Source organism: Coenobita brevimanus, chromosome 55, assembly GCF_032717465.1.
Source record: "Coenobita brevimanus isolate Jiangsu-jjx chromosome 55, ASM3271746v2, whole genome shotgun sequence".
Classification (NCBI taxonomy): Eukaryota; Metazoa; Arthropoda; class Malacostraca; order Decapoda; family Coenobitidae; genus Coenobita; species Coenobita brevimanus.
Window position 1 is genome coordinate 33,950,082 of NC_137008.1, and position 24,190 is coordinate 33,974,271.

Below are 24,190 nucleotides of genomic sequence, written 5' to 3' on the forward strand. Positions count from 1 at the left end.
TGTCTAAGTCGTTCCAAATACTTATGTATTTACCCAATATACCTAATTGAGATACGCACAAAATATGCTATGCTCGTGGGTTCCAATCGCTGTTTCTCAGTAAGTCAAATTTAGCTTTAAACTCGTTTAAGTTTTTAGACTGGATGATCTCTTTGTCCAGGCTATTCCATAAATCTATACTTCTGTAAGGAAAGCTATATTTCTTGATATCCTTCAAGCAGCTTGACTTTCTCAATTTCATTCCGTGTCCTCTTGTTGCTCTCTTATCCCATACAAACAGATCTTCTTGGTCAATTTGATCTACTCCCACCATGGTCCTGAACACTGCAATCATGTCTCCCCTCTTTCTCCTTTCCTCTAAGGAAGGCAAATCCAGCTTTTCCAGCCTCTCTCTGTATGACAGATCTGCCAGACTGGGGACCATTTTGGTTGCTGTTCTTTGTATTCTCTCAATCTTGTTTATATCTTTCTTTTTGTGTGGGGACCACACTACCGCTGCATATTCTAACCTGGGGCGGATCATGGCCACTATCAATTTTTTCATCATCTCCTCATCCATATAATGAAATGCTACTCTTATGTTAGTCAGGAGTTTATAAGTCTCTCCAACTATCTTACTAATGTGCTTTTCAGGTGACAAACTATCTTGGACCAGCACTCCTAAGTCTTTCTCTTCTCTCATTTTTGTGATTAATTCATTACCCAACAAATAATTCATTGACGGCCTCTTGGTACTTTTACCCATTTCCAATATTTTACATTTCTTTACATTAAATTTCATTTCCCACTTCTGGCTCCAATTATGTATCCTATCCAGATCCTCCTGCACCATTTTACAATCCTCCTCAACCTCTATCTTCCTCAAGATCTTTACATCATCAGCAAACAGACTTGCATAACTGTTCAATCCATCTACCATATCATTTACGTAAATCAGGAACATTACTGGCGCCAACACCGAGCCTTGGGAAACTCCACTTGTTACTTCCCTCCATCCAGACATCCTATCCTTTATTACTGTTCTCATTTGTCTGTCTCTCAAAAAGTTTCTCATCCAGTCCAGGAGTTTCCTCTTCAGTCCTCCTATATATTCTAGTTTCCACATTAGTCTCTTATGAGGTACCTTGTCAAAGGCCTTCTCTAAGTACACACAATCCACCCAACCATCTCTCTCCTGTACCACATCAATTGCTCTTGAGTAAAAGCTCAACAAGTTAGAAACACATGACAATCCACTTCTGAATCCAAACTGACATTTAGCCAAAATATTCATCTCTTCTAGATATTTTATCCATCTGTCTATCAGAATTCTTTTGTACAATTTTGCAACCATGCTGGTTAGGGACACTGGTCTATAATTCAGGGGTTCTTCCTTGTTTCCTCTCTTATAAATTGGTACCACATTTGCCCTCTTCCATTCTTGTGGCACTTTCCCCTCTTAACACATGATTAAACTGTGAATTTTATCTGCCAGTTGTTCTCTGCATTCCTTCAGTACCCAATTAGAAATTACATCAGGTCCTGGGGCTTTTCTTACATCTTGAGTTTCCAATAATTTGTATACTTCCTGTACCTCCACTTTTATATCTTTTATCACCGGTACATTTCTAGTCACTCCCTCCCCTTCCACAAGTTCCTTTTCTTTAGTGAAAACTGATTGGAAACGTTTGTTCATTATTTCAGCTTGCATTGCTGCATCTTTATAGACCTCTCCTTCTACTTTCAATTTAGTGATTCCTTCCCTTTGTTTCAATATGCCATTAACAGATCTATAGAACAGTTTGGGTTCATCCTTGCATTTGTCTATTATACCTTTTTCAAAATTCCTTTCTTCTTCTCTACGTATTCTTGTGTAATCATTTCTAATTCTTTTATATTGTTCCTTTGTTCTGGTGTTGCCCCTCTTTCTCCATTTGTTCCACACCTTATCTCTCTCTTTTTTTTTGCTATCATACATCTTCTATTAAACCACTCCTTTTTCCTGTTTTCTTTCCCTCTTACTCTTGGTACAAATTTTTCCACTCCCAAATTGTAAAGGTCTAGAAAGATATCCCACTTCCTTTGTCTCTCTCGTTTCTCTGAAGTTTCTCCAATCTGCATTTTCAAAAAAGTTTCTCAGTCCTGTGAAATTAGCTTTCCCAAAGTTGTATCTTCCCTGTCTATGAAGCTCATCTCTTGGCTCGACGTTCCCTATCATCATCAGGAACTCAATGACCACATGATCACTATTTCCTATAGGACAGAAATATTTCAATGATTCTATTACATCGGGTTCTTTGGTAAACAGTAAATCTAACCTTGCTGGTGTGTCCTCACCTCGAAACCGTGTCTCTTCTCTGACCCATTGCGTCATCACATTATTCATTATTATATTTAATAATATAGTGCCCCACGAATCATCGCTGCCTCCTCGTTGCCTCCTGAGTCCCATTCCTCCCAGTTCACTTCTTTACAGTTAAAGTCACCCACCAAAAGTATATTATTGCTTTTCTCAATCATTTTTTGTAAATAGCTAGCCATATTTGACAACATCTCATGGTATTCGTCATCATTCCATGCTCTCATCTTAGGGGGAACATACACTACTGCCATCTCTCTCTTGACTTTCTCTCCAGTTTCTAATTTCATATATATCACTTCAGCCCTGCCTTCTCCCATTTCCACGGTATCTACGTTTATGTTGTTCTTCACTGCTATCATCACTCCTCCTCCCTTTTTTTCTTTTCGGTCTCTTCTCCACAGATTGTATTTACCGTTTCCCACATGAACATCAATATCCTCTCTTAATTTGGTCTCTACAAAGCACATGACATCAGGTTCATATTCCCTCAATAAATCATTAATTTCAATCCTGGCCGATATTAAACCATCACTAATCTGGCCGATATTAAACCATCAATATTAGTGTATATCACCTTTAAATTATTTTTCATGTTTTTTATATCCTCTTCTCTCCTCCTCTCTGTCAGTACCACTTCCTCAATTTCTAATCTTTCACAGCTATCCCCCTTAGTTTCCTTCGCTTCTATTTCCTTATATACCACTTCCTTACTTTCATATCCAATACTCTCCCCAAAAAAGTATTACATTCTTCCTCTGTCCTCTTATCATTTTTTTTTTTTACTTGATCCTTTAATGATTTTAAAACTTCTCTTTCTTCTTCATTTAAATCTTTTCTTATTTTAATATTTTCCACTCCAGCCTCTTTGCTTAATTTCCAGGTCATTTTGAGTACATCATTTACTAAACTTTCTGATGTCAACTTGACTCTCATTGGTCTTGTTTCCCCTTTCCTATAAGGACCTATCCTCCTTACTTCCTCAATTTCTTTTACCCACTTGTCTCCTTCGGGGTCAATTTTGCCTAATATATCTCTCACCAGGTTCGTGTCTCTCTCGAGTCTCACGAATCTAACCTTTTCTTCCTCCTCCCTGTTTCCAACTATTACCACGCATCTGTTCCTTTCTACAGTTTCTCTCAGTATTTTCTCTTTTTTCTTCAGTATTTTCAATACATCTTCTTCCATTTTTTTCTTGTTTGTTTCTCTTTCTTCCTGGATGATTTCTCATAAGCTGACCACTTCTTTCTGTTCTTCTTCTACATGTGCCCACTTTGCCTTGTGTTCTTCTAATACACTTTTCACCTTCTCTGTTTTATTAGTACTCTCTTCTAGTTTCTTCCTCATTTCAACATTTTCACGCTTCAAATTTCTGATTTCTTCATTCGTCATCTCAATGGACTGGATCAGACTCTGTATAGTAATTTCCGTATTCTCAGACACGTCCTTTAACACTAAATTCTCCACTTTCAAGTTCACTAATCCTCATTATCAATGTTTTAACCAGATCCATGATATTAGTACTTCTATCAAATCCTGGAAATTAGAGTCCCTCAGTGTTGACATTACGGCCATGTTGGATGTTGGTTACTGTAGCAAAAACAGCTGTTACCGAGAGTGTGTGTGTGTGTACTTAACGAACATACCAAAAGGAGATAATGTTTCTGACATGGACTGGAGCTTACCCCCAAGGTTCAGACAATTAGCTGATCCGGACAACCCTTCCCTCCATACAGTTCAGACTAAAGAGGTTCTACCGCATTAGCGGCAGAATTAATCTGAACCAAAGAACCAACATAAGTAAAGACTATGGTACCAGAGTGGACCAACAACAATGCACATGTATGCAGGAAAAATGACCCGGGCAAATTAAATCAATCTATCTATCTATTGCCAGATGCCATAATCCCATACGGGGTGGCCACAAACAAATCACCTCCACGTTGCCATCCCCCACCATTTCACTGCCCTGCTCCAAGCTCACACACCCCTCTCTCATATACTTCTCCACTCCATTCCTCCATCTCATCCTTGGCCTCCCCCTCCCATTCTCCCCCTCCACATTACTCACAAATACTCTCCTTGTCAGTCTCTTACTCGCCATCCTTTCCACATGGCCAAACCACCTCAATGTGTTTCTCCTAACACTTCCTATCACATCCACATCCACACCACAATGTTCCTTCACTTCCTCATTTGTCAGACTATCTCTCCATGTGACTCCACAGGCTCCTCTTAAATAACTCATTTCCACTGCTCTAACTCTTGACTTGTGTCCCTCCAACAACGTCCAAGCTTCACATCCATACGTTAGAGTTGGTATCACAATACTGTCATGTACTAACTTTTTCACCTCCATGCTCACTTCCCTGTTTCTTATCGCTGCTTTCAAGAAACCAGCAACTTTTCTTCCTTGTTGAACCTTTTCAAGCACTTCACCCTCCAAACTTCCATCCTTACTCATCACACTACCCAAGTACTTAATGTACTCACATTTTCTATTTCCTCCTCATCCACCCTCACTGTACATTCACTGACTTCACTTCTCTCGAAGACCATAACTTTACTCTTCCCTACAGTCACCTTCAGATTCTGTTTCTTACACACTCTCCCAAACTCATCCTCCATGCCTTGCAGCTCCTCTCTGTCTTCACTTAACAACACAGTATCATCTGCAAACAACAGTACAGGGATTTTCCAAACATTGCCCTCTCTCATCAGGGCCACTCCAACATCCACTGCCCTACCTTGTATCTCTTTTATAAACCCATCCATGTACAGACTGAACAACCATGGAGACATGACACATCCCTGTTTCAACCCAACCTTCAAACAGAAAAATTCACTCACTTCACTATCCACATGCACTGCAGCCTTAGCAAATTCAAGTAATGATGAAATAACTGACCTGAACCATTGAGTGGAACTGAATGGTGTATTTCCTTCTGCCATTGATGATGCGAACACTTGTCTCCCCAGCCCAATAAGCATCATCAATAGTTTTGTTGTTGCCACCCGAGTATGCACACCACTTCAGGGTGCTCATGTCAAACCACTTCCAAACATGGTTGCAAATCTGTAAGGGGTAATTGTTAATTATATATAACAACGTAAGAGCAATCATGATCATTATCATTCATTACTACTCTTAACTCTGAATCCTACCCATCACAAAAGTCAGCAAGAAGAGCCTGAAACTATCATAGTCCCCTTCCTCCTCATCATCATCAGCTTTATTCCCATTTACAGATCGGGGGAGGCAGAATCCATGAACAAGGAAAAAGTATGAATTTGGGAGAACCATCAACATGATCTGTGAAATGGGCCAATCATTCACACATCATTCAAATCCTCAGATTCCTGGCCCTGCCTTATGACAAAACATCATTTTGTTTTGTTTTTGAAGGGTCCAACATTCTTGCATGGGTCAGCCTTGGTCACCTACTGGCATCTCACCATGCTGCTCAATCTCTGGCCACTTCCCTATTCTGCCCCTTATCCCTGAGGTCACAATCAATGACCTCATCCCAGTTTTTTTTCGGTTTACCTCTCGCAACCCTACCCCTAATGTTAACACTTTTCACTTTCTGCACCCAATTATGAAATCTCATCCTTTCTACATCCCCAAACCATCTCAATCTACCTCTCCTCATCACAACCCCAATACATTCCAGTCCCATTTCTCACCTCTTCCATTATAAACCTAGCCTCCCCAGGCCTCGTACTCAGGGATGTACTGCACATTCGCCTAATCATTGTCATTTCTGTACATTTGAGCCTGCGAATATCCTCTTCCTTTACTGACTAAGTCTCACTACCATTCAGCATTACACTCCTAACACATGCCACATACAAAGGTCCCTTAGCATGGAGGGAGAGCCCTCTCAATGTCAGGAGAGCTAACAGCTCCCTAAACTTCTTTGAAACACTTCTCACTAGCCACAGGGGCAGCTCCAGCCCCACCTCCAGCACCTAACGTGTCTCATAAATAACACTCAAGAGACTCACCGGCAAGTTCAATCTTTTCGAGCCTTACAATCTCCACATGCTCTCCCCGACAAACCACACACACATGAAATCAACATTATCTCACAGTCTACCTCTAATACCTCTACAACTCTCATACATGCACTTATCACAAACACTGCACAAGATGGAATTACTTCCCATGTCCTTGTGGCAAGTTGCACATGCCATCACTCATCACTCAAATCTCCATGCACCCCCACCTGAGTGCAGGAACCCACATACATGGCCACAACCACCCTAACCAGCCACTCCTCGATCCCAAGCTTTCTCATTGCCCACTTCATCACCTCTCTAGGGACTCTGTCAAAGGCCTCTTACAATTCAACAAAAACAAAGTACAGTTCCCTTTTCTTTCCTTTATATTTTTCCTGAAGCTTTTAAACAATGTATCTTCATATAATTTTAAGAAATAAATGCACTCCACACATACCTGATACATGGTCATTCCACCTAGTATTAAGTTGAAAAATTAGTGCCAAACCTTTTTTACTCCTGTCCATACATACTTCATCCAAACAACTCAGTCCTTTGTCAGTATCTCTTGCCTCATCAATGGTCCTACCCTGCTATCTCACATATTCACGTGCCACACCCATAGTAAACCAGACAACCATTCACATATCACTCATGCCTCAACATCGTACCTCCATTAATTTTTTTCAGACGTGTTCTTCACATCCATAAAATTATCACATAGTCATTATATAAACTACCAAGAAAAATGTGTCAGAGCCTTGTCCAGTGATTCTCTGTATAGAGTTAACCCAACCATTTCTATCACCGTTTTCTCTTAACCCATACCCAGTGGGCATCGGCCATGACCGATACAAAATAGGTTGAGAGATGCCGCAGGATGTCAGTCAGAACTACAATTGTTTTTGTACCACAGTTTGAAGTGGCTACCACTTGATCTCGTCACCAAAGGGTTGGGACAGACTCCCGCCACCCGAGGTAAGAATACCTCAATTGTCTCTGACTTTACCAGGTATGAGATGATGTTTTCTTACACCTCTCATCTGATTCTGTTCCCGCCTCACATGGACCCCTTGCCTCGTCCACCCCGTCTTTCCAAGGATACTAGGAAAGGGTTCAGTGATGGTGCCATGGGGCATGCTCTGGATGCAACTGTGTCTAGTTTATCCAGTAATGGAGAAGTTAGCAGGTTGAAAGAGAATTCTAAGTTTCAGCTGCATGCACACGCACAAATACATCCAGCCTTGAGCGCCAAATGTTAATCACCTTCGCCACACCATTACTCATCGATGTGATCACTTATGGACCTGGGGATGCTTTTATTCACAAAAAGAATTGGTGAGAAATATCATCTTTAATTTGTTTTCCTAACTGCTAAAATTTTCAAGACATTAAGTTTGAAACAAGGCTAATTTGGGAAATACTGCCTCTCCTGACACTGAGAGGGCTCTCCCTACGTGCTAAGGGGTCTTTGTATGCAGCATGTGTTAGGAGTGTAATGCTGTATGGCAGTGAGACCTGGGCAGTGAAGGAGGAAGACATTTGCCGGCTCAGACGTACAGAATTGACAATGATTAGGTGGATGTGCAGTGTGTCCCTGCGTCCAAGGCCTGGAGGGGCTGGGTTTACAATGGAAGAGTTGAGAGGTAGGATGGGACTGGAGTGTATTGGTGTTGTGATGAGGAGAGGTAGATTGAGGTGGTTTGGACATGTGGAGAGGATGGGGGATGATAATTGGGTGAGGAAGGTGAGAAGTGTTAATATTGGGGGTGGGGTTATGAGGGGTAGACCGAGAAAGACATGGGACAAGGTCATTAAGTGTGACCTTAGGGTTAAGGGACTGAACAGGGAGGCTGCAATGGATCGTGCAGCGTGGAGAGCCGCCATTAGGTGACCAAGGCTGACACATGCAAGCATGTTGGAGCCTTTAAAAACGAAAACGAAACGAAAACGAAACTGAGAGAGCAGTTGTGCCTAAAGAGTGCCAACGCATGGGGGTTAAGGAATCCCTTTGAGGAATATCTACAGGTATATTGAGGATGTCCATGGTACAGCTGATGTTCTCTATTGGCTGTAAGATAAGCCACGTGCCAAAACTCAGCTAATTACTTTAACAGCTGGTGGTGGCAGTGTGGATCTTAGAATGTGTATTAACGTTCTCCCTACGTGTCAAGTGGGGATGGTGGAGGATTAGTTCATTCATTCATTCATTGCCAGACACCATGTATCCCAAACAGGGTGGCCAAGGGCTTAGAGTTAATTGTTTTACAGGGAGGGGCACTAATCCTCCACCAACCCCACTTGACGTAGGGATGCCAACAGCATCTGGTGTTCCCAGGCGGTCACCCATCCAAGTACTAACCAGACCCAACGTTGCTGCCCCTCCCTGTAAAACAATTAACTCTAAGCCCTTGACCACCCCGTTTGGGATACATGGCATCTGGCAATGAATGAATGAAATGAGTAATAATGTGAGATTTCAGTTTGGACTTTGTTCTCTGACTGTTTGCTTATGGTTCAGTTTTCTCCTCATGAATGATAGTTTGTAGCTAGTTATCAAGCTTGCAAAGCTTGTAGCCACATATCTCTATCACAGTAGACCTTCCAGGGTCAACAGTAGCCATCCATCTATAACTCATTCATTTACTTATACAATGATGATTTCTTTACAGACTTCAATCACCTAGTCACCTTTACTTTTGTACAACAACACAATCACAGCCTTCTACCTCTCAAGATGTATCAGTACACTTCCACTCTTCCAAGATTTTTTGCATCCTTCCAACAAATACTTCACTTCACTCTGCCCACTACACTCAATCATGTCTGCATAAATATCATTAACATCTTACACATTCACATTCAGTAATCTTTTCAGAGCATTCTTCAATTCTGCCAGTGTGTCATTTCAGACACTAATTCTCTGCACACCACCAAAACCAATCATATCCACTACCTCAATGGACATGGAGCAGTGGCATCTTCGTCGTGGGTCCACTCCCCAAAAGGCTGTCGAATTGATGGAGGAGGACAGCATGGGGGCCAAACTACTGCCAAACCCCCCCGGCCCCTCACAGGGCCTGAGAAGCCGGGAGTGGCTTTGGTTGCCTGGGCAAGTACCATATCTCCCAACACAACACACACAACAACAACTGCTTTTTCTAGTGACAAATGACTCTCCGGTGGTCATTTCTCAAAGACTTCTAGTCGGTGACACTGAGGGCAATCCAGGACCCATCAACAAATACAAATGTCCAACATTCTCAAAACCCATCAATTCGAGTCAACAGACAAAGTGTGAAATTCTTGCAGGAACTGGACCCATTTTACCTGCACAACACTTGCATCCACAGAAAATTAAACAAATACCTGGACCTGCTCCTTATTCTCCTTTCCCTCACCCTCCAACCCTCCACCAGTCCCTCACCTGCTTCCTCCACACGTCCTCAGCCTAACCCATCAATCCTTCCCACACCATCAAATCCCTCAACCCCTCCCATTCCACCCAATCTAACTCACCCTAACCCTTATCTCTATCACAACCTTTTCCTACCCCTTCCCCTCCACCCACACCCCCACTTCCCCCACTGCCCACTCCTCCCGTGCTGCAGTACCCAATGCATATCACACATACATCAATATTCTTCAAATAAACAGAGATGGCATAAACACCATCATCATCAAACAACAAAACATACACACTGCCATCTTACAAGAAACAAAACAAAACACAAAAAACACCTACATTTCATAATTTCACCACCATCAGACAAGACCAGGCCAATGGCGGTGGCGGTGGACTCGTCACCCTGGCACACAAATCCATCAAACTTTTCAGATACTAGTGCACACACAAAGTCACTTCTCCCCCCACATGACACCACAACAGAAATACAATCAATTAATATACGCACTGGTAACACACAACAATCGCCAAAACATTCATTCCACCAAATCAACCCCCACAGTACAACACAATTACTCTCCTAAAATATACATCACTAACATACCCATCATCATCCTGGGTGGTGATTTCTAAGACAAGGCGTCGGCCTAGCATGTCAAAAAACCCTGACATAGGAGAAGGGCTGGTACTACAATCACATATTTTTTTTCTTTTTTCTTTTTTTTTTTAATGCAAGGCAGAAGGAACCAAAGGCCAGGAGCCTGCAAATTGTTCCCTTCAGGAGCAAACCAAACAGAAACAATAGATAATCTTTTCATCCTCAACAATCTCCATCAACATACCCATACCCCACACCAAGCCCTCTTCCTCCCATCATGCCCATACATCACCTTCTGCTCCCCAAACCATGCCCCCCACAACACCCTGGAGAGTGGACAAAACCCTTGGCCCTGACCACCTCCCAATCATCACCACCACCAAAACCAGAATCACCCCAGCTGGCCACAGACACACATACTCTAATTATAAGAGAGCCAACTGGGAGGCCTTCACAACTGAAACAGAACAACACTTTGAAACATTAAACAGTACATCCATCACAAACACCAACATACTCTTGAAACAATGCATACTTTCAATACAATTATTCAAAATGCAGACAAAAGATACATCCCTAGAGGCAACAGAACGAGACAAAACCCCAAATTCACACCAGATATTCAGGGCCTCATCAGTCAATGTGACACACAACAACACTCCCCAACACCCCATACACAAGACACTGTACAACAAATACAAGAACTCAACACAAAAAAACAATAAAATATCAGAACAGCAAATAGTAAACTAGAATAATTATCTCCAAACACTTGATCACAAAACAAACACCAGCAAACTCTACAAAACACTAAACAAGATCACATTCTCCAACAGCAATACTACACAATCTCACGCTGCCATCACAACAACAGACACCATACATTCAAACAAACAACAAGCAAACACTCTCATCAATCACTTTTCACATGTCAGCCATCTTAACCACCGTCATGATGACCGACGTATTATCCGACGTAAGAGACAGTTCCCCAAAGACCAGACTTCGCACCTTTCATTTACAACCAGATGAAGCATATCATTAGCAACCATAAGCACTCATCTGCCTGTGGACCAGACAACATAAGCGACATATACCTTAAACATCTTGGACCACACAGCCATACAAGCACTCACCAACACATTAAACTAATGCTATTCACACAATATAATACCCAACAACTGGAAGCATGGCACTATCATCACTATCCCCAAACCCAACAAAGACCCCATGTTAACTTCTTCACACTGCCCTATCACACTCCTCTGCACCACCTCCAAAGTCACTGAATGGCTGATATTACCATTTAGTAACACCTCACATCCCCCTAGCCCCATTAAAACATGGGTTTAGGCTGCTACAATCCACAGACACTCTTCTTAACCCCTTAACCGTGGGGCATCACTTTTGTGACGCTCGGGCTCAAGGGATCATACCACGGGGCGTCACTTTTGTGATTCTGTTATTTTGAATTTGCCCGGGCTTTCAAGTGGTGGCTTGTATCATCTATCAGTACTACCAGTGTCCAGCTATAGTCAGCGCTGCTAATGTCACCTGTACTCCCATCCATTGTTGACAATTTAGCCATATTTCCCCTGTTCTTGACTCCCCTCAATTACCCTCTCCTCTAGCCTGCCCAGCCGCGCCGCGTTACACAAATCCTGCTCGGATTTCTCCACTCATTTCATCCACTGAAATGTCCCCTATGCCCTATTCTTGTACAATATAATACATTAAAAAAAAAAAGAGAAATGGTAACTGATACTGCCATACACCTGGAATGGGCTAATTATCACCTGGCAACACCCCATGTGCACTCGTTCTTTAATTTTCGCTGTTTATTTCCCCTTGAAATATGCCGTATGACCTATTCTCGTAGTAAAAATATACATAAGAAAGGAAGGGAGAAGCCTAAGTGATATTTACATTCACCTGGAACTACCTAATTTATTATATATTGTCTAGATTTCCTGCCAATCATTTCACTGCATAAAAATTAGCAGCTGTCACCACGCAAACATTGTCAACCCTTCCCTGCCCAAAATACGCCACATCATTCAGTTTACTGTTGTCTTTCGAGGTGAAACCACGTCGGATTTGTGGCCCTCCATTTCCACTGCTTCTGCGCCCACTGCAAATGGCCATGTGACCTCTACCCCTACTAAACCTCGCGAGGGAAGGGGTAAAGGACTAAGTGACACTGCTGTGGAACATGAACCGGCTAGTTTATCCATGATAATGACGGACAGTGACCACAATCTTTCTGGTGAATCGTGTGACTTGGAGTAATGACAGTGAAAGTGAAAGCTTCGCTCTTTACACTTGTTTACTGAATGAGAAAGTGAATGCCTGGAGTGAAAATAAACTACTAGTAGTGATGGAAACTTATGAATAAATACTGTGCATATAAATAAGTGTAACAAAGTACTAGGAATATAAAGTGTGAGCGTGTTTATAAATAATAAATGACAGCTCTGCCTCAGAATACCATCGGGGAACAAGCGCAGGTGGAAAGCTCGTATGTGTTCATAATTTACATTGCTTTCACAGTTTTTTTTTTTTTTTTTTTTTTTTTTTTTTTTAAGTATGGATTCCAAACTACTTCAAATTCATAGAATAGTGTTTCTTGTGATAATATCAGGCAGTGGTAATCATATTATGGGGTGCTGGGAAGTGTAAAGTGGAGACTTCGTTACCCACCTTCAGAAGTCTCCACAGGTCCTACGGTAGTCGACAAAGGCTCAACAAACATCCCAGGAGAAAGCTGAAGGTATGTGCCATATGCATATGTAATTATAATAATCTAGGCCTAATAACTGGCTTTTGGCAAATATTTTTAACAAGTCAGTAGTCGGAGCACAATTATTCCCGCAGGAGAGGCACGGTGCGCTTCCGACATCCCTGCGGTTAAGGGGTTAAAGACCTTACACAAAGAGTTCTTGATGGCATGAATTCAGCTTGACCACCCCACAGAACACCCCTAGTCACACCAGATATTAGCAAAGCTTTTGATGCCATTCCCTGCCACAACCTCACAAACAAATTATTCAACACAAACTATCTATCTATCTATCTATTGTCAGTTGCCTTAATCCCATATGGGGTGGCCACAAACAAATTGCCTCCACGTCACCTTGTCCCCCGCCATTTCGCTGCCCTGCTCCCATTTCACACCCCCCTCTCTCATATATCTCTCCACTCCCTCCCTCCACCTCATCCTTGGCCCTCCCCTCCTTCTCTCCCCCTCCACCTCACTCACATACACTCTCCTCATCAGTCTCTCACTCTCCATCCTCTCCACATGGCCAAACCACCTCAATGTGTTTCTCCTAACACTTCCTATCACATCCCCATCCACACCACAACGCTCCTTCATTTCCTCACTTGTCAGTCTGTCTCTCCATGTGACTCCACAGGCTTCTCTCAAATAACTCATTTCCACTGCTCTCACTCTTGACTTGTGTCCTTCCAACAACGACCATGCCTCACTTCCATACATTAGAGTTGGTATCACAATACTGTCATGTAGTAACTTTTTCACTTCCATGCTCAATTCCCTGTTTCTTATCAATGCCCTCATGGAACCAGCAACCTTTCTTACTTGTTGAACCCTTTCAAGCATTTCACCCTCCAAACTTCCATCTTTAACCATCACACTACCCATATACTTAAATATTGTACTCTCACATTTTCCATTTCCTCTGAATCCAACCTCACTGTACATTCACTGACTTCACTTCTCTCGAAGACCATAACTTTACTCTTCCTTACATTCACCTTTAGATTCCGTTTCTTACATCTATCTATCTATCTATATACCTAGGCTGCTTCCCCCAAGGAAAGGGAGGTAGCCGAGACAGGACGACTCACTCTCCATTTACTCATCCATTCAAACACATTCATTCGCATCTTAGCCCCAAAGGGGAGAACGGACAGATCCTCACCGCATCACACCGCACAAGGGTCAACTGCGCAATGCAATCAGTGACATCCACAGCAGGGCCCGACAGCAGAACTGGTTTACCCCTGCCACATCATAACAGACCCATCCCCTTACCCGCACCTGACCTCACTAGCTGATCTACCAAACTCTTCCACCAAGAATTTGCAGCTCCCCTTCGTCTTCACTTAACAACAAAGTATCATCTGCAACAGCAGTACAGGGAGTTTCCAAACACTGTCCTCTCTCCCTAGGGCCACTACAACATCCACTGCCCTACCTTGTATCTCTTTTATTACCCCATCCATGTACAGACTGAACAACCATGAAGACATGACACATCCCTGTTTCAATCCAACCTTCAAACAGAAAAACTCAGTTCAATATCCACACACACTGCAGCCTTAGCACCCACATACATACTCTTCACAGGATTCAACAACTTCCCATCTACTCCATATATTCTTAATACCTTCCACAATCCTTGTCTATCCACCCTGTCATATGCTTTCTCCAAATCCATGAAGGCCGCATACAACTTCTTTCCCTTCTCTAGAAACTTTTCCACTAAAGATCTAAGAATGAATATCTGATCTACACAACCTCTTCCCTTCCTAAAGCCTCCCTGTTCCTCTCCAACTAATTCCTCTGTTATTTCCCTAACTCCGTCGATAAGTATCCTACCACATACTTTTCCTATTACACTAAGAAGAAAAATGCCCCTATGATTACCACACACTTCTTTTTCCCCTTTCCCTTTGTACAAGGGAATAATTATACCTGACTTCCAATCCTCCAGGACTCTACCTTCCTCCCAGACCAATCTACACATCTTCCAGATCCATTCTACTACTATCTCTCCCCCATTCTTCAGCATTTCACCACACACTTCATCAATTCCTGGGGCCTTCCCCATTTTGACTTCTTCATTGCTTCCACAACGTCCACCCAACTGATTTCTTCCTGTCTTCTCACCTCCCTCCCTCCTCCCAGCCATTCCCCAGCCACTTATACTCGCATTACTTTCATTCTCTATGTTTCACAATTCATTAAAGCGTTCTCTCCACCAGCTCACTTTTTCTCCCTTCTCAACCAGTAATCTTCCATTTTTATCTTTCACTCCCCTAACTAACTTCACTGACACCCTGTCTGACTCTCTTTACCTCTTTCCAGAACATTTTCTTACATTCCCTCCACTTGACACTCAAATTCTTTCCAAATTACTCCTCCACTCTCTTCTTACACACAACATGAACAATAAAACTCAAAGATGGCTGGCAAACTATTTAGCAGGAAGATGTCCACATGTAACAATTGTCAGTCAGTCATCGAACATCAGAAACTTCACAAACGGCATCCCTCAAGGATCGGTTTGGTCCCCTACCCTCTTTAAAGAGACTTGTTGTGGAACAGATACAAAAGACACAATAGTGAGAGGGAATATAACAACTATAAACAGGCAAAAAATGAATACACAAGAATCAGGAGAGAAGCTCAAAAACAGTTTGAGAAGGACATCATAAACAAAAGTAATGATCAACTGGAGCTACTTTACACCTACATCTAAAGCAAAACCAAAGTAAAAGATAAAATACAATCCATTACAGATGAAGGGATCCTCTATACATAAGAAAAAGATATTTGTGAAGCACTAAATAAGAATTTTCAATCAGTTTTTACTGAAGAAAATAATTCTGAGAGGGATGATATGGAACATGCATGCCCAAACATATGATCACATATACAAATATTAGAAAGAGAAATACAGGAGGAGTTAAGTTAACAAAGGAAAAGCAAATTGTCCAGACGAAATTTCATGTTGAGTGCTACATGTATGTGTAATGGAGTTAAGTCGACCATTATCTTTAATATTCAAGGAATCCCTGGGTCAAGGCAAACTACCCGATACTTGGAAGAAAGGAAACATTGTTCCCTTATCAAGAAAGGAAACAGACAAAATCCTCTCAACTACCGACCAGTATCATTAACCAGTGTTGTAAGAAAGATACTAGAGAAGCTGATATGAAAGTTTGGGTAAACCATCTAAAACACACTATGATTTCAGAAAGGCAATTTGGTTTCAGAAAGGGAAAATTATGTGTTACTAATCTATTAAGCTACTATGACAGAGTTGCAGAAACATTACAGAAAGAGAAGGATGGGTGGACAGTACTGAATCTATCTAGATTTCAAGAAAGCATTTGACTAAGTACTGCACCAAAGCCTTTTATGGAAACTGTACCAACAAGGAGGAATCCGAGGCAAACTGTACTGTTGGATGCAAGATTTTCTCACAAAATGGGAAAAAAGAACAGTAATAAGGGGAAATTACTCATCATGGAGGGAAGTGACTATCAGCGTTCCACAGGGCTCAGTGCTGGCACCAAATATGTTTTTAGTGTATATAAATGACACAGAGTAACACTGGAAATGACAGCTATTTTAATACATTCGACCCTCCATTTCCCATATTAAAAGGGGGGGCAGACCAGTCCGGAAACTCCAAAAGTCCGGGAATCGCAAAAGTCCGGCCCCACATACCATTCCCCGGATTTTTACCATACTTTGTACGAATTCTCTAATATTGTCCGGCAATTATTCTGATATTTTAGAGCATTCTGGAATGTAGGCTACCTATGCCAACATAACTAACATACACTGTATACAAAATAATAACAATGAAACAATAACATAAATATAAATGCAGTACATACTGAAATAACATAAACATAAATACAGTATAAATGAAAAGCATAAATACTGAAATGTTGTTGATCATATTATTTATGCCGTGATCATGTAGTGGGACCCCAGAATAACTTGTTATTCGGAGTTGGAGTCACCAATGACCTGTGTGTGTGACTGGGTAACACCACTGGGGCCAGGCAGAGGTGACTCGGGTGCAGGTTGAGGTGACTCAGGTGCAGGAATGGAGTGAGAAGCATCTGATAGAGTAAACCGTGGCCTGCCAACCCTCATGCAAAGAAGCTTGAGATCTTTGTCTGGCGGCACACTTGGTGTTGTTCTTTTATTATTAAACTATGTAGTAATACTGATAATATTGTCGGGCCTCAGCCCGTGTCCGTGAAATCCAAAATCCGGGAATTCAGGGTACGGGGAATGGAGGGTCGAGTGTATGTCTGCTGATAATGCAAAAATACAAAGGAGAAATATTAACACAGACTCTTGTAAAGAGCTACAAGAAGAGTTAAATAAACTTCATGAATGGAGTAATACATGGCAAATGGAATTCAATGTGGACAAGCGTCATGTAATCAAGTTTGGTAAAAGTGGGAAAAGACAAGATTGGGATTATAAGTTAGGAAGTAAAACCTTACACATATCAAAAAGAGAGAAGGACTTGAGTGTGATTATCAGTAATAGACTATCTACGGCCGACCACAAGTGAGAAGGTGCAGAACATGTATACACTGCTTGCAAATATGAGAATAGCATTCACATATATAAATGAAGACATGCTGAGGAAGATAATAACATCTTTCATCAGACCAACCCTGGAGTATGCATCAGTAGTATGGAAGCCTCATCTCAAGAAACACATAGATAAAACTGAAATAGTTCAAAGGGCCACTACAAGATGGGTACCAAGCTTAAGGGATCTAAGTTATGAAGAAAGACTAGAAAAACTGAATCTCACGACACTACAGCAGAGAAGGAAAAGAGAAGACATGATTATGCTATACAAATGCATACCAGGGAAGGAAAAAATAGACATAAATGAATATTTAAACCTATGGGGAAGCATCAGCAAGAGGACACTGCAAAAAACTACATAAAAAGAGAGGCAATAAAGACGTATGGAAATTTGGTTTCCCAAATAGGGCAATTGATCAACGGAATGCACTCCTGAATGATACAGTGTGTGCCAAAACAATTCATATATTTACGGAGATGTATGATGAAAATGGTTTAAGACACAGGACAGTATGAGCCTGACTCATTCCTGTAAAGATACATTAGGTAAGAACAAACACCCAATTAGCTTGGGTCCCTCTGATTTCGTATCAGAACTCGTGGAATTTCCTACGTTAAATTCTGTTATTAGTGTCTTACAATGTTCACCATTTTTAAGACTTGCATTTGTAGAGCTTTTGTTTCAAGGTGACGACAATGTGTTAAGATTAGAGTACAAATCACTAATCAGGACACGACAACACGGGACAGCAAAACAGCGAGAGTGCTTGTTTACTGACTGATGATTTGTGGATGTATGTAGGGTGAATAAAACTAGAGGAGGGGGAAGGGGGGGAGGAGAACTGGAAAGGGGATTAACTAGGAAACGACATTGACCGGAAATACTTTCACTTCACAACCCTCGACTTCACCCAGTCTCACGTGACTAACTCGCGTTGGGGTGGCCAATGAAAGTGGCACAAACTTATATTATTTCTATACGTACCAGTTTATGGCATTCATGGATCTGGAAAAAGCATATGACAAAGTGGACAGAGAAGGATTGTGGAAAGTTTTGCGCATGTCCGGTGTAGAGGGTAAGCTGTTAGGTGCGGTCAAGACTTTTTATGATGGTAGGGAAGCATGTGTCAGGGTTAATGGGCATCTAAGTGAATGGTTCACAATCAGTGTGGGCATGCAACAATGTTGTGTGATGTCCTCATGGTTGTTCAATGTATATATGGATAGGGTGATGAGAGAAGTGAAAACACGAGTAATGAAGAGAGGGATGGCATTGGTAATGAATGGTGATGGATGGAATATCTCAAATTTGTTGTATGCTGATGATGCAGTACTGCTTGCAAGTACCGGACAAGAACTTGGTAGGCTAGTGCGAGTTTTGCTGATGTCTGTAAGCATCGTTCCTTGAGAGTAAATGTAGAAAAGAGCAAAGTGATGGTTACTGAGAGAGAAGGTGACTCCCAGTGCAATGTAACAGTGAACAGAGAGAGACTGGAATTGGTGAGAGACTTCAAAAACCTGGGCACAGTGATAGAAAAGAGAGGAAAATGTGCAAAGAAGTTGAAAGTATAGTGACACAAGGAAGAAAAGTAGCTGGTGCAATGAAGGCCTTGATAATAAACACAGGCTTGAGTGTTGCAGCGCACGAGGCTTACACGAAAGAGTGTTAGTGCCAACTTTAACATATGGATGTGAGACTATGATGTGGCATGAAAATGAAAAGTCAAGAGTAAGAGCAGTGGAGATGGGACTGCTGAGGAATGTATGTGGAATACAGAAGGTGGATAGGGTATGAAATAATGTGATTCGTGAAAGATGCGAAGCGAGGAAGTCGGTGGACACCAGAACTGAAGAGAGTGTACTGAGATGGTATGGTCATGTGGAGAGAATGGATAACAACAGCGTGGTGAAGAAGGTATATCTGAGCGAATTCGAAGGAGGGAGGAGGCGAGGTAGGCCGAAGAGAAGGTGGAGAGATATGGTGGATGAATGTGTGAGGAAGAGAGGTTTGGAAGTCGGTGAGGCTAGGGAACTGACAGGAGATCGAGCTGGCTGGATGAATTTTGTGAGATGTGCATGATCAGGGATTTTTGGCACCCCTTTTTAACGTGGCAGTGTTTGGATTGACTCTGTCGGATACGATATGTGAAGCTACAGAACGTGGTGAATGTTTTTGGTGTATCCGATAGAGCCAGGATTCCAGGGGCTTGAATGATGAGTGAATGGAAGCATGGCCCATTGGACTGGGCAATTTTGGGCTGTCTGGACATTGCTACTTCTCACCCTGCCCTTGGGTAGGAAAGGAGGTCCGGATGATGATGATGATGATGATGATGATGATGATGACGTACCAGTCCGTGAATTTTCCTGTCTGTTTGATAATTCCAGTTGCCTGGTAACCGGATAATTGAGATTACACTGTACACACTAAATAAAAGAAATTTAAATTTTTTACAACTGAAGATTGAGCCAGTGAAGGTTTATATCCAAGGGGTGGTTGGGGTTGATTGCTCATGTAATGCCACTCAGGGATGAGTGAGGCTGGTCACTCTCATCTTAAATGTCGAGACCAACTGCCTAACCCCGGGCTCCTACACTCCTCTTGGGGCAATGTAAGATTGGATGATGATGAAGTTCAATGTGGCAAGGTTTTGGGGAACAAGGCATACAGCTGTCTCTACCCTCTTCTCAATATCACTCCCTCACTTATGGTGCCGTTTGCCTCACAACATCAAAAATTAATAAAGCATTCTTAACTGCTCACAATTTACTAAAAAAAAGTCATTCACCTCAAAACATATCAAATTTAGTGAAAACATTTAAACATCCATTGTTATGCCTTCGTAACACTGCTGTCTCCCAATACCATTGGATGTTAAGTGACAGCTCTGGGGACAGTGCAAGAGAAATGCAGGCCCATTTTCAAATATCAGAACATAATTCTGCACTGTAAATGTCAAGGTGAATATCAGATAGAGAAGTACAGTAGATAAATAAAATTATAGATAGATAGGACCGAGACATTCATTAGATAGAACCAAGACTCATTCTACCACCCAATTCCCCTACTACCAATACTACTCATTAAATGTTACCAAAATCCTACGTCACTACCTCCATTTTCTACCAGATGCAGCCGAAAGGTTTGGTAAGCAAGGGAGAGCCTTCTTTCTTATCCTGTTTTATTCTATCAGTTTAGTCAAAGAAGCTGCCAAAAATGAGCTAATCAGCCTACATAATATTGAAAGAGTCAACTCCCTGATTATACACTGCTAAAGTACATCAATCATGGCTGACAAACAGTGCAGCTGTAATTTCAGGCAGTCTCACAAGCCAACCTCCCTCCAATATGATTGCCTTGCTAGTTAGTGAGTGGATGGCATGTAAAGTGATCATGACTGCCTTTCAGAAGGTAAGCAGGCGGTTCGCTAATGGTCATGTTACCTTCCAACCGGGTGAACATTAGGCGCTAAACCCCTAAAACGCTGCAATTTCAGGTAGTATTGTTTAATATTGCAACTGTTTTTCCCATTTTCCACTAACAGTAATATAAGACTGTTTCCTTCTATGATAATCTTGTCTCAAATTAAACAAAATATCAGCAAGAAATGCCAGCATAATAAGGGTTATTGACTTTCTATGAGGGACATTTTTTTTTTTTTTTTTTTTTTTTTTCCTAGGAAGAAGGAACCAAAGGCCATGAGCCTGCAGTAACTGTTCCTTCCAAGAGAAAAACAAAATAAAAGAGACCCAAATTCAAGATCCGATCATTTTGAGATGCCTAGACACACTGCGTTTGAAAGACTGAAAATCATAGCTTGCAGGAAATACAGATAGAGGGAGACAGTTCCAGAGCTGACCTGTTGCATAAATGAAGGACTGGGAGTAACGGTTAACTCTTGCATTAGAGAGTTGGACAGAAAAGGGATGAGAGCTTGCTGCTAGACGGGTGTTATGCACCCACTGTAGAGGTGGAGGAATGCAAGCAGACACTTCAGAGGAGCAGTGACCATTGAAGTACCGACAGAAAAGATATAGAGATGCAACAGTGTGGCAAAGAGACAGAGGTTGAAGGAAGCCAGTAAGAGGAGGAGAGTTAATGAGACGAAATGCCTTTGACTCCACCCTATAGAGAAAAGCTGTATGTGGGGAGCCTCCCCACACAGGAGAGTTGTACTCCACACAAGGGCGGATAAAACCCCTGTATAGAGTCAACAATTGTGCATGAGTAAAGAAGGAATGGAGTCAGCTTAGTACACCTAATCTCTTGGAAGCAGATTTTACAATAGATGTACTATGAACTTTCTAAGATAAGTCCTGAGTAAATGAAACCCCAAGCATGTTCAAGGATGATCCAGGATTAAGCTAAATATTATTAAACATTAGTGGGTACAACTGTGAAAGATTTTGTCAGGTTGACAGGTGTAAGAACTGAGTATCTGATGCATTAAAAACAACACAATTATTTTTACCCCAGTCAGAGATTTGAGCAAAGTCAGACATTAGGTGTGCCATAGCCTCATCCCTTGTTTGCTGAAGTAACTGCTGATGCGGACTTTCCAGGAAACAAATGGAAAGGTGAAGGGTGGAGTCATCAGCAAATGAGTCGATAGGATCTGATGTACAGTTTGGAAGGTCACTGATGAATAAAAGGAAGAGAGTTGGTGATATGACAGAGCCCTGAGGAACACCACTATTTACAGATCTAGGAGAAGAATGATGGCCGTCAACAACAGCAACTACAGAACAACCAGAAAAGAAGCTATAGATGAAGGCACAGATAAAAGGACAGAAACCGTCAGAGGGCAGTTAGGAAATTAAAGATTTATGCCAGACTCGATCGAATGCCTTTGAGATGTCAAGTGCAACGGCAAAGCTTTTGCCAAAGTCCTGAAAGAAGGATGACCACGAGTCTGACAGGTAGGTGAGAAGTTTGCCATTGGAGCATCCCTGACGGAACCCATACTGACGATCAGAAAGAAGGTTGTGATAGGAAAGATGCATTTCTCTGTTAAGAATACACTCAAAAACTTTTGAGATACAAGACGTTAAAGCAACTGGACAATAGTTAGAGAGTTAGGAATGGTCACCCTTCTTTGGGACTGGCTAAATGACAGCGAACTTCCAGCAAGAAGTAAAGGTACAAGTTGATAGACAAAGGCGAAAGGGTTTGCCTAGGCAGGGTGTAAGCACAAAAACACAGTTTCTGAGGACAACAGGAGGGGCTCCATCAGGCCCATATGCCTTGTTAGTATTCAGGCCTGTGAAGGCAGAAAATACATCACCTGAAGAAATTTTAATATCAGCTTTGAGGAAGTCAGAGGGGAAGTGTGATGAAGGAAGAGCACCGGAATCGTCTAAGGTGGAAATGGAGGAGAAAATATGAGCAAAGAGATCTGCTTTATCAGTAGAAGAAATAGCAACAGAAACATCAGAGTAGAAAAGAGGAGGGAAGGATGATGAAGTAAAGTTGTTAAAAAGATTTTTTGCAACGTACCAGAAGAAGCAGGAAGAATTCAAGTTGGAGAGTTAAGAGCATTTAGTATGGATGAAATCAATTTTAGCAGAGCGGAAAACAACTAACTAAAAAAACAAGAAGCCTCGGACAAGGACTGACCAAATGATGACGACCCAGGACCGGATAAAGGACTTGGTAATGGGTACATGGAATGTAAAAGGAGCAAATGATGAGGTGAAAGAGAGAGAGATTGTCCAGATGCTTGAGGGTGCGAAAGTGGATGTATGTGGAATAACTGAAACAAAATGGAGAGGAGAAAGTGTGAGAGAATGGGAGTATGGATGGGGTATATGTGCAGGAGTAGGTGAGAATGAGAGGGCAAAGGAAGGAGTATGTATAGTTGTGAGTAAAAGATGGAAGAAGAGCATAAGACAGTATGGATCAGTTGGCTCAAGGATTGTGTGGGTAAAGTTGAAAGTTGGAATACAAATGTGGGCGATTGTGTGTGTGTATGCGCCAACGCAAGATCATGCTAGATGATTGAGAGAAGAGTTCTGGACAAATGTAGAAGTGTGCATGGAAAAGACTGGAAGGAATGAGAGAGTGTTTTTGATTGGTGATGTGAATGGTAAAGTTGGGAATGTGAAGGTGGATGGAATAGTTGGTGAGTGGGGTGTGCCTGCTGAGATAGATGAGAATGGGAGTGTGTTAGTGGACATTTGTGCTGGGAGGGGGTTGGTGATAGCCAATACCCTCTTCAGGCATAAAATGATCCACAGGTATACATGGCGAGTGATGAAAAGGGTGGGTAGTGAACTGAATGAAAGGAAGGCAATGATTGATTATGTGTGTGTGGATGAAAGGATGCGAAGATGTGTAATGCATGCAAGAGTTTATAGAGGTTGGGGGAGTGGACTTTCTGACCACTACTTGGGGGTGGCCAGAATTAGGATTCAAGTAAGATGGAGGAATAGAAGAAGGGAAAGATGAGAGGAAGGAGTAGTTGCAAGGAG

General features: G+C 41.9%; 1 protein-coding gene across 1 annotated transcript in view; it reads right to left on the reverse strand.

Moving 5' to 3' along the window:
- HUWE1 (HECT, UBA and WWE domain containing E3 ubiquitin protein ligase 1) overlaps positions 1-24,190 on the reverse strand; it is a 1,134,422-nt gene that overhangs the window by 723,250 nt on the left and 386,982 nt on the right. Inside the window, exon 25 of the mRNA XM_080273518.1 lies at positions 5,247-5,414. Coding sequence (XP_080129644.1) covers positions 5,247-5,414 — 168 coding nt within the window. The remainder of the gene's footprint in view (positions 1-5,246; positions 5,415-24,190) is intronic.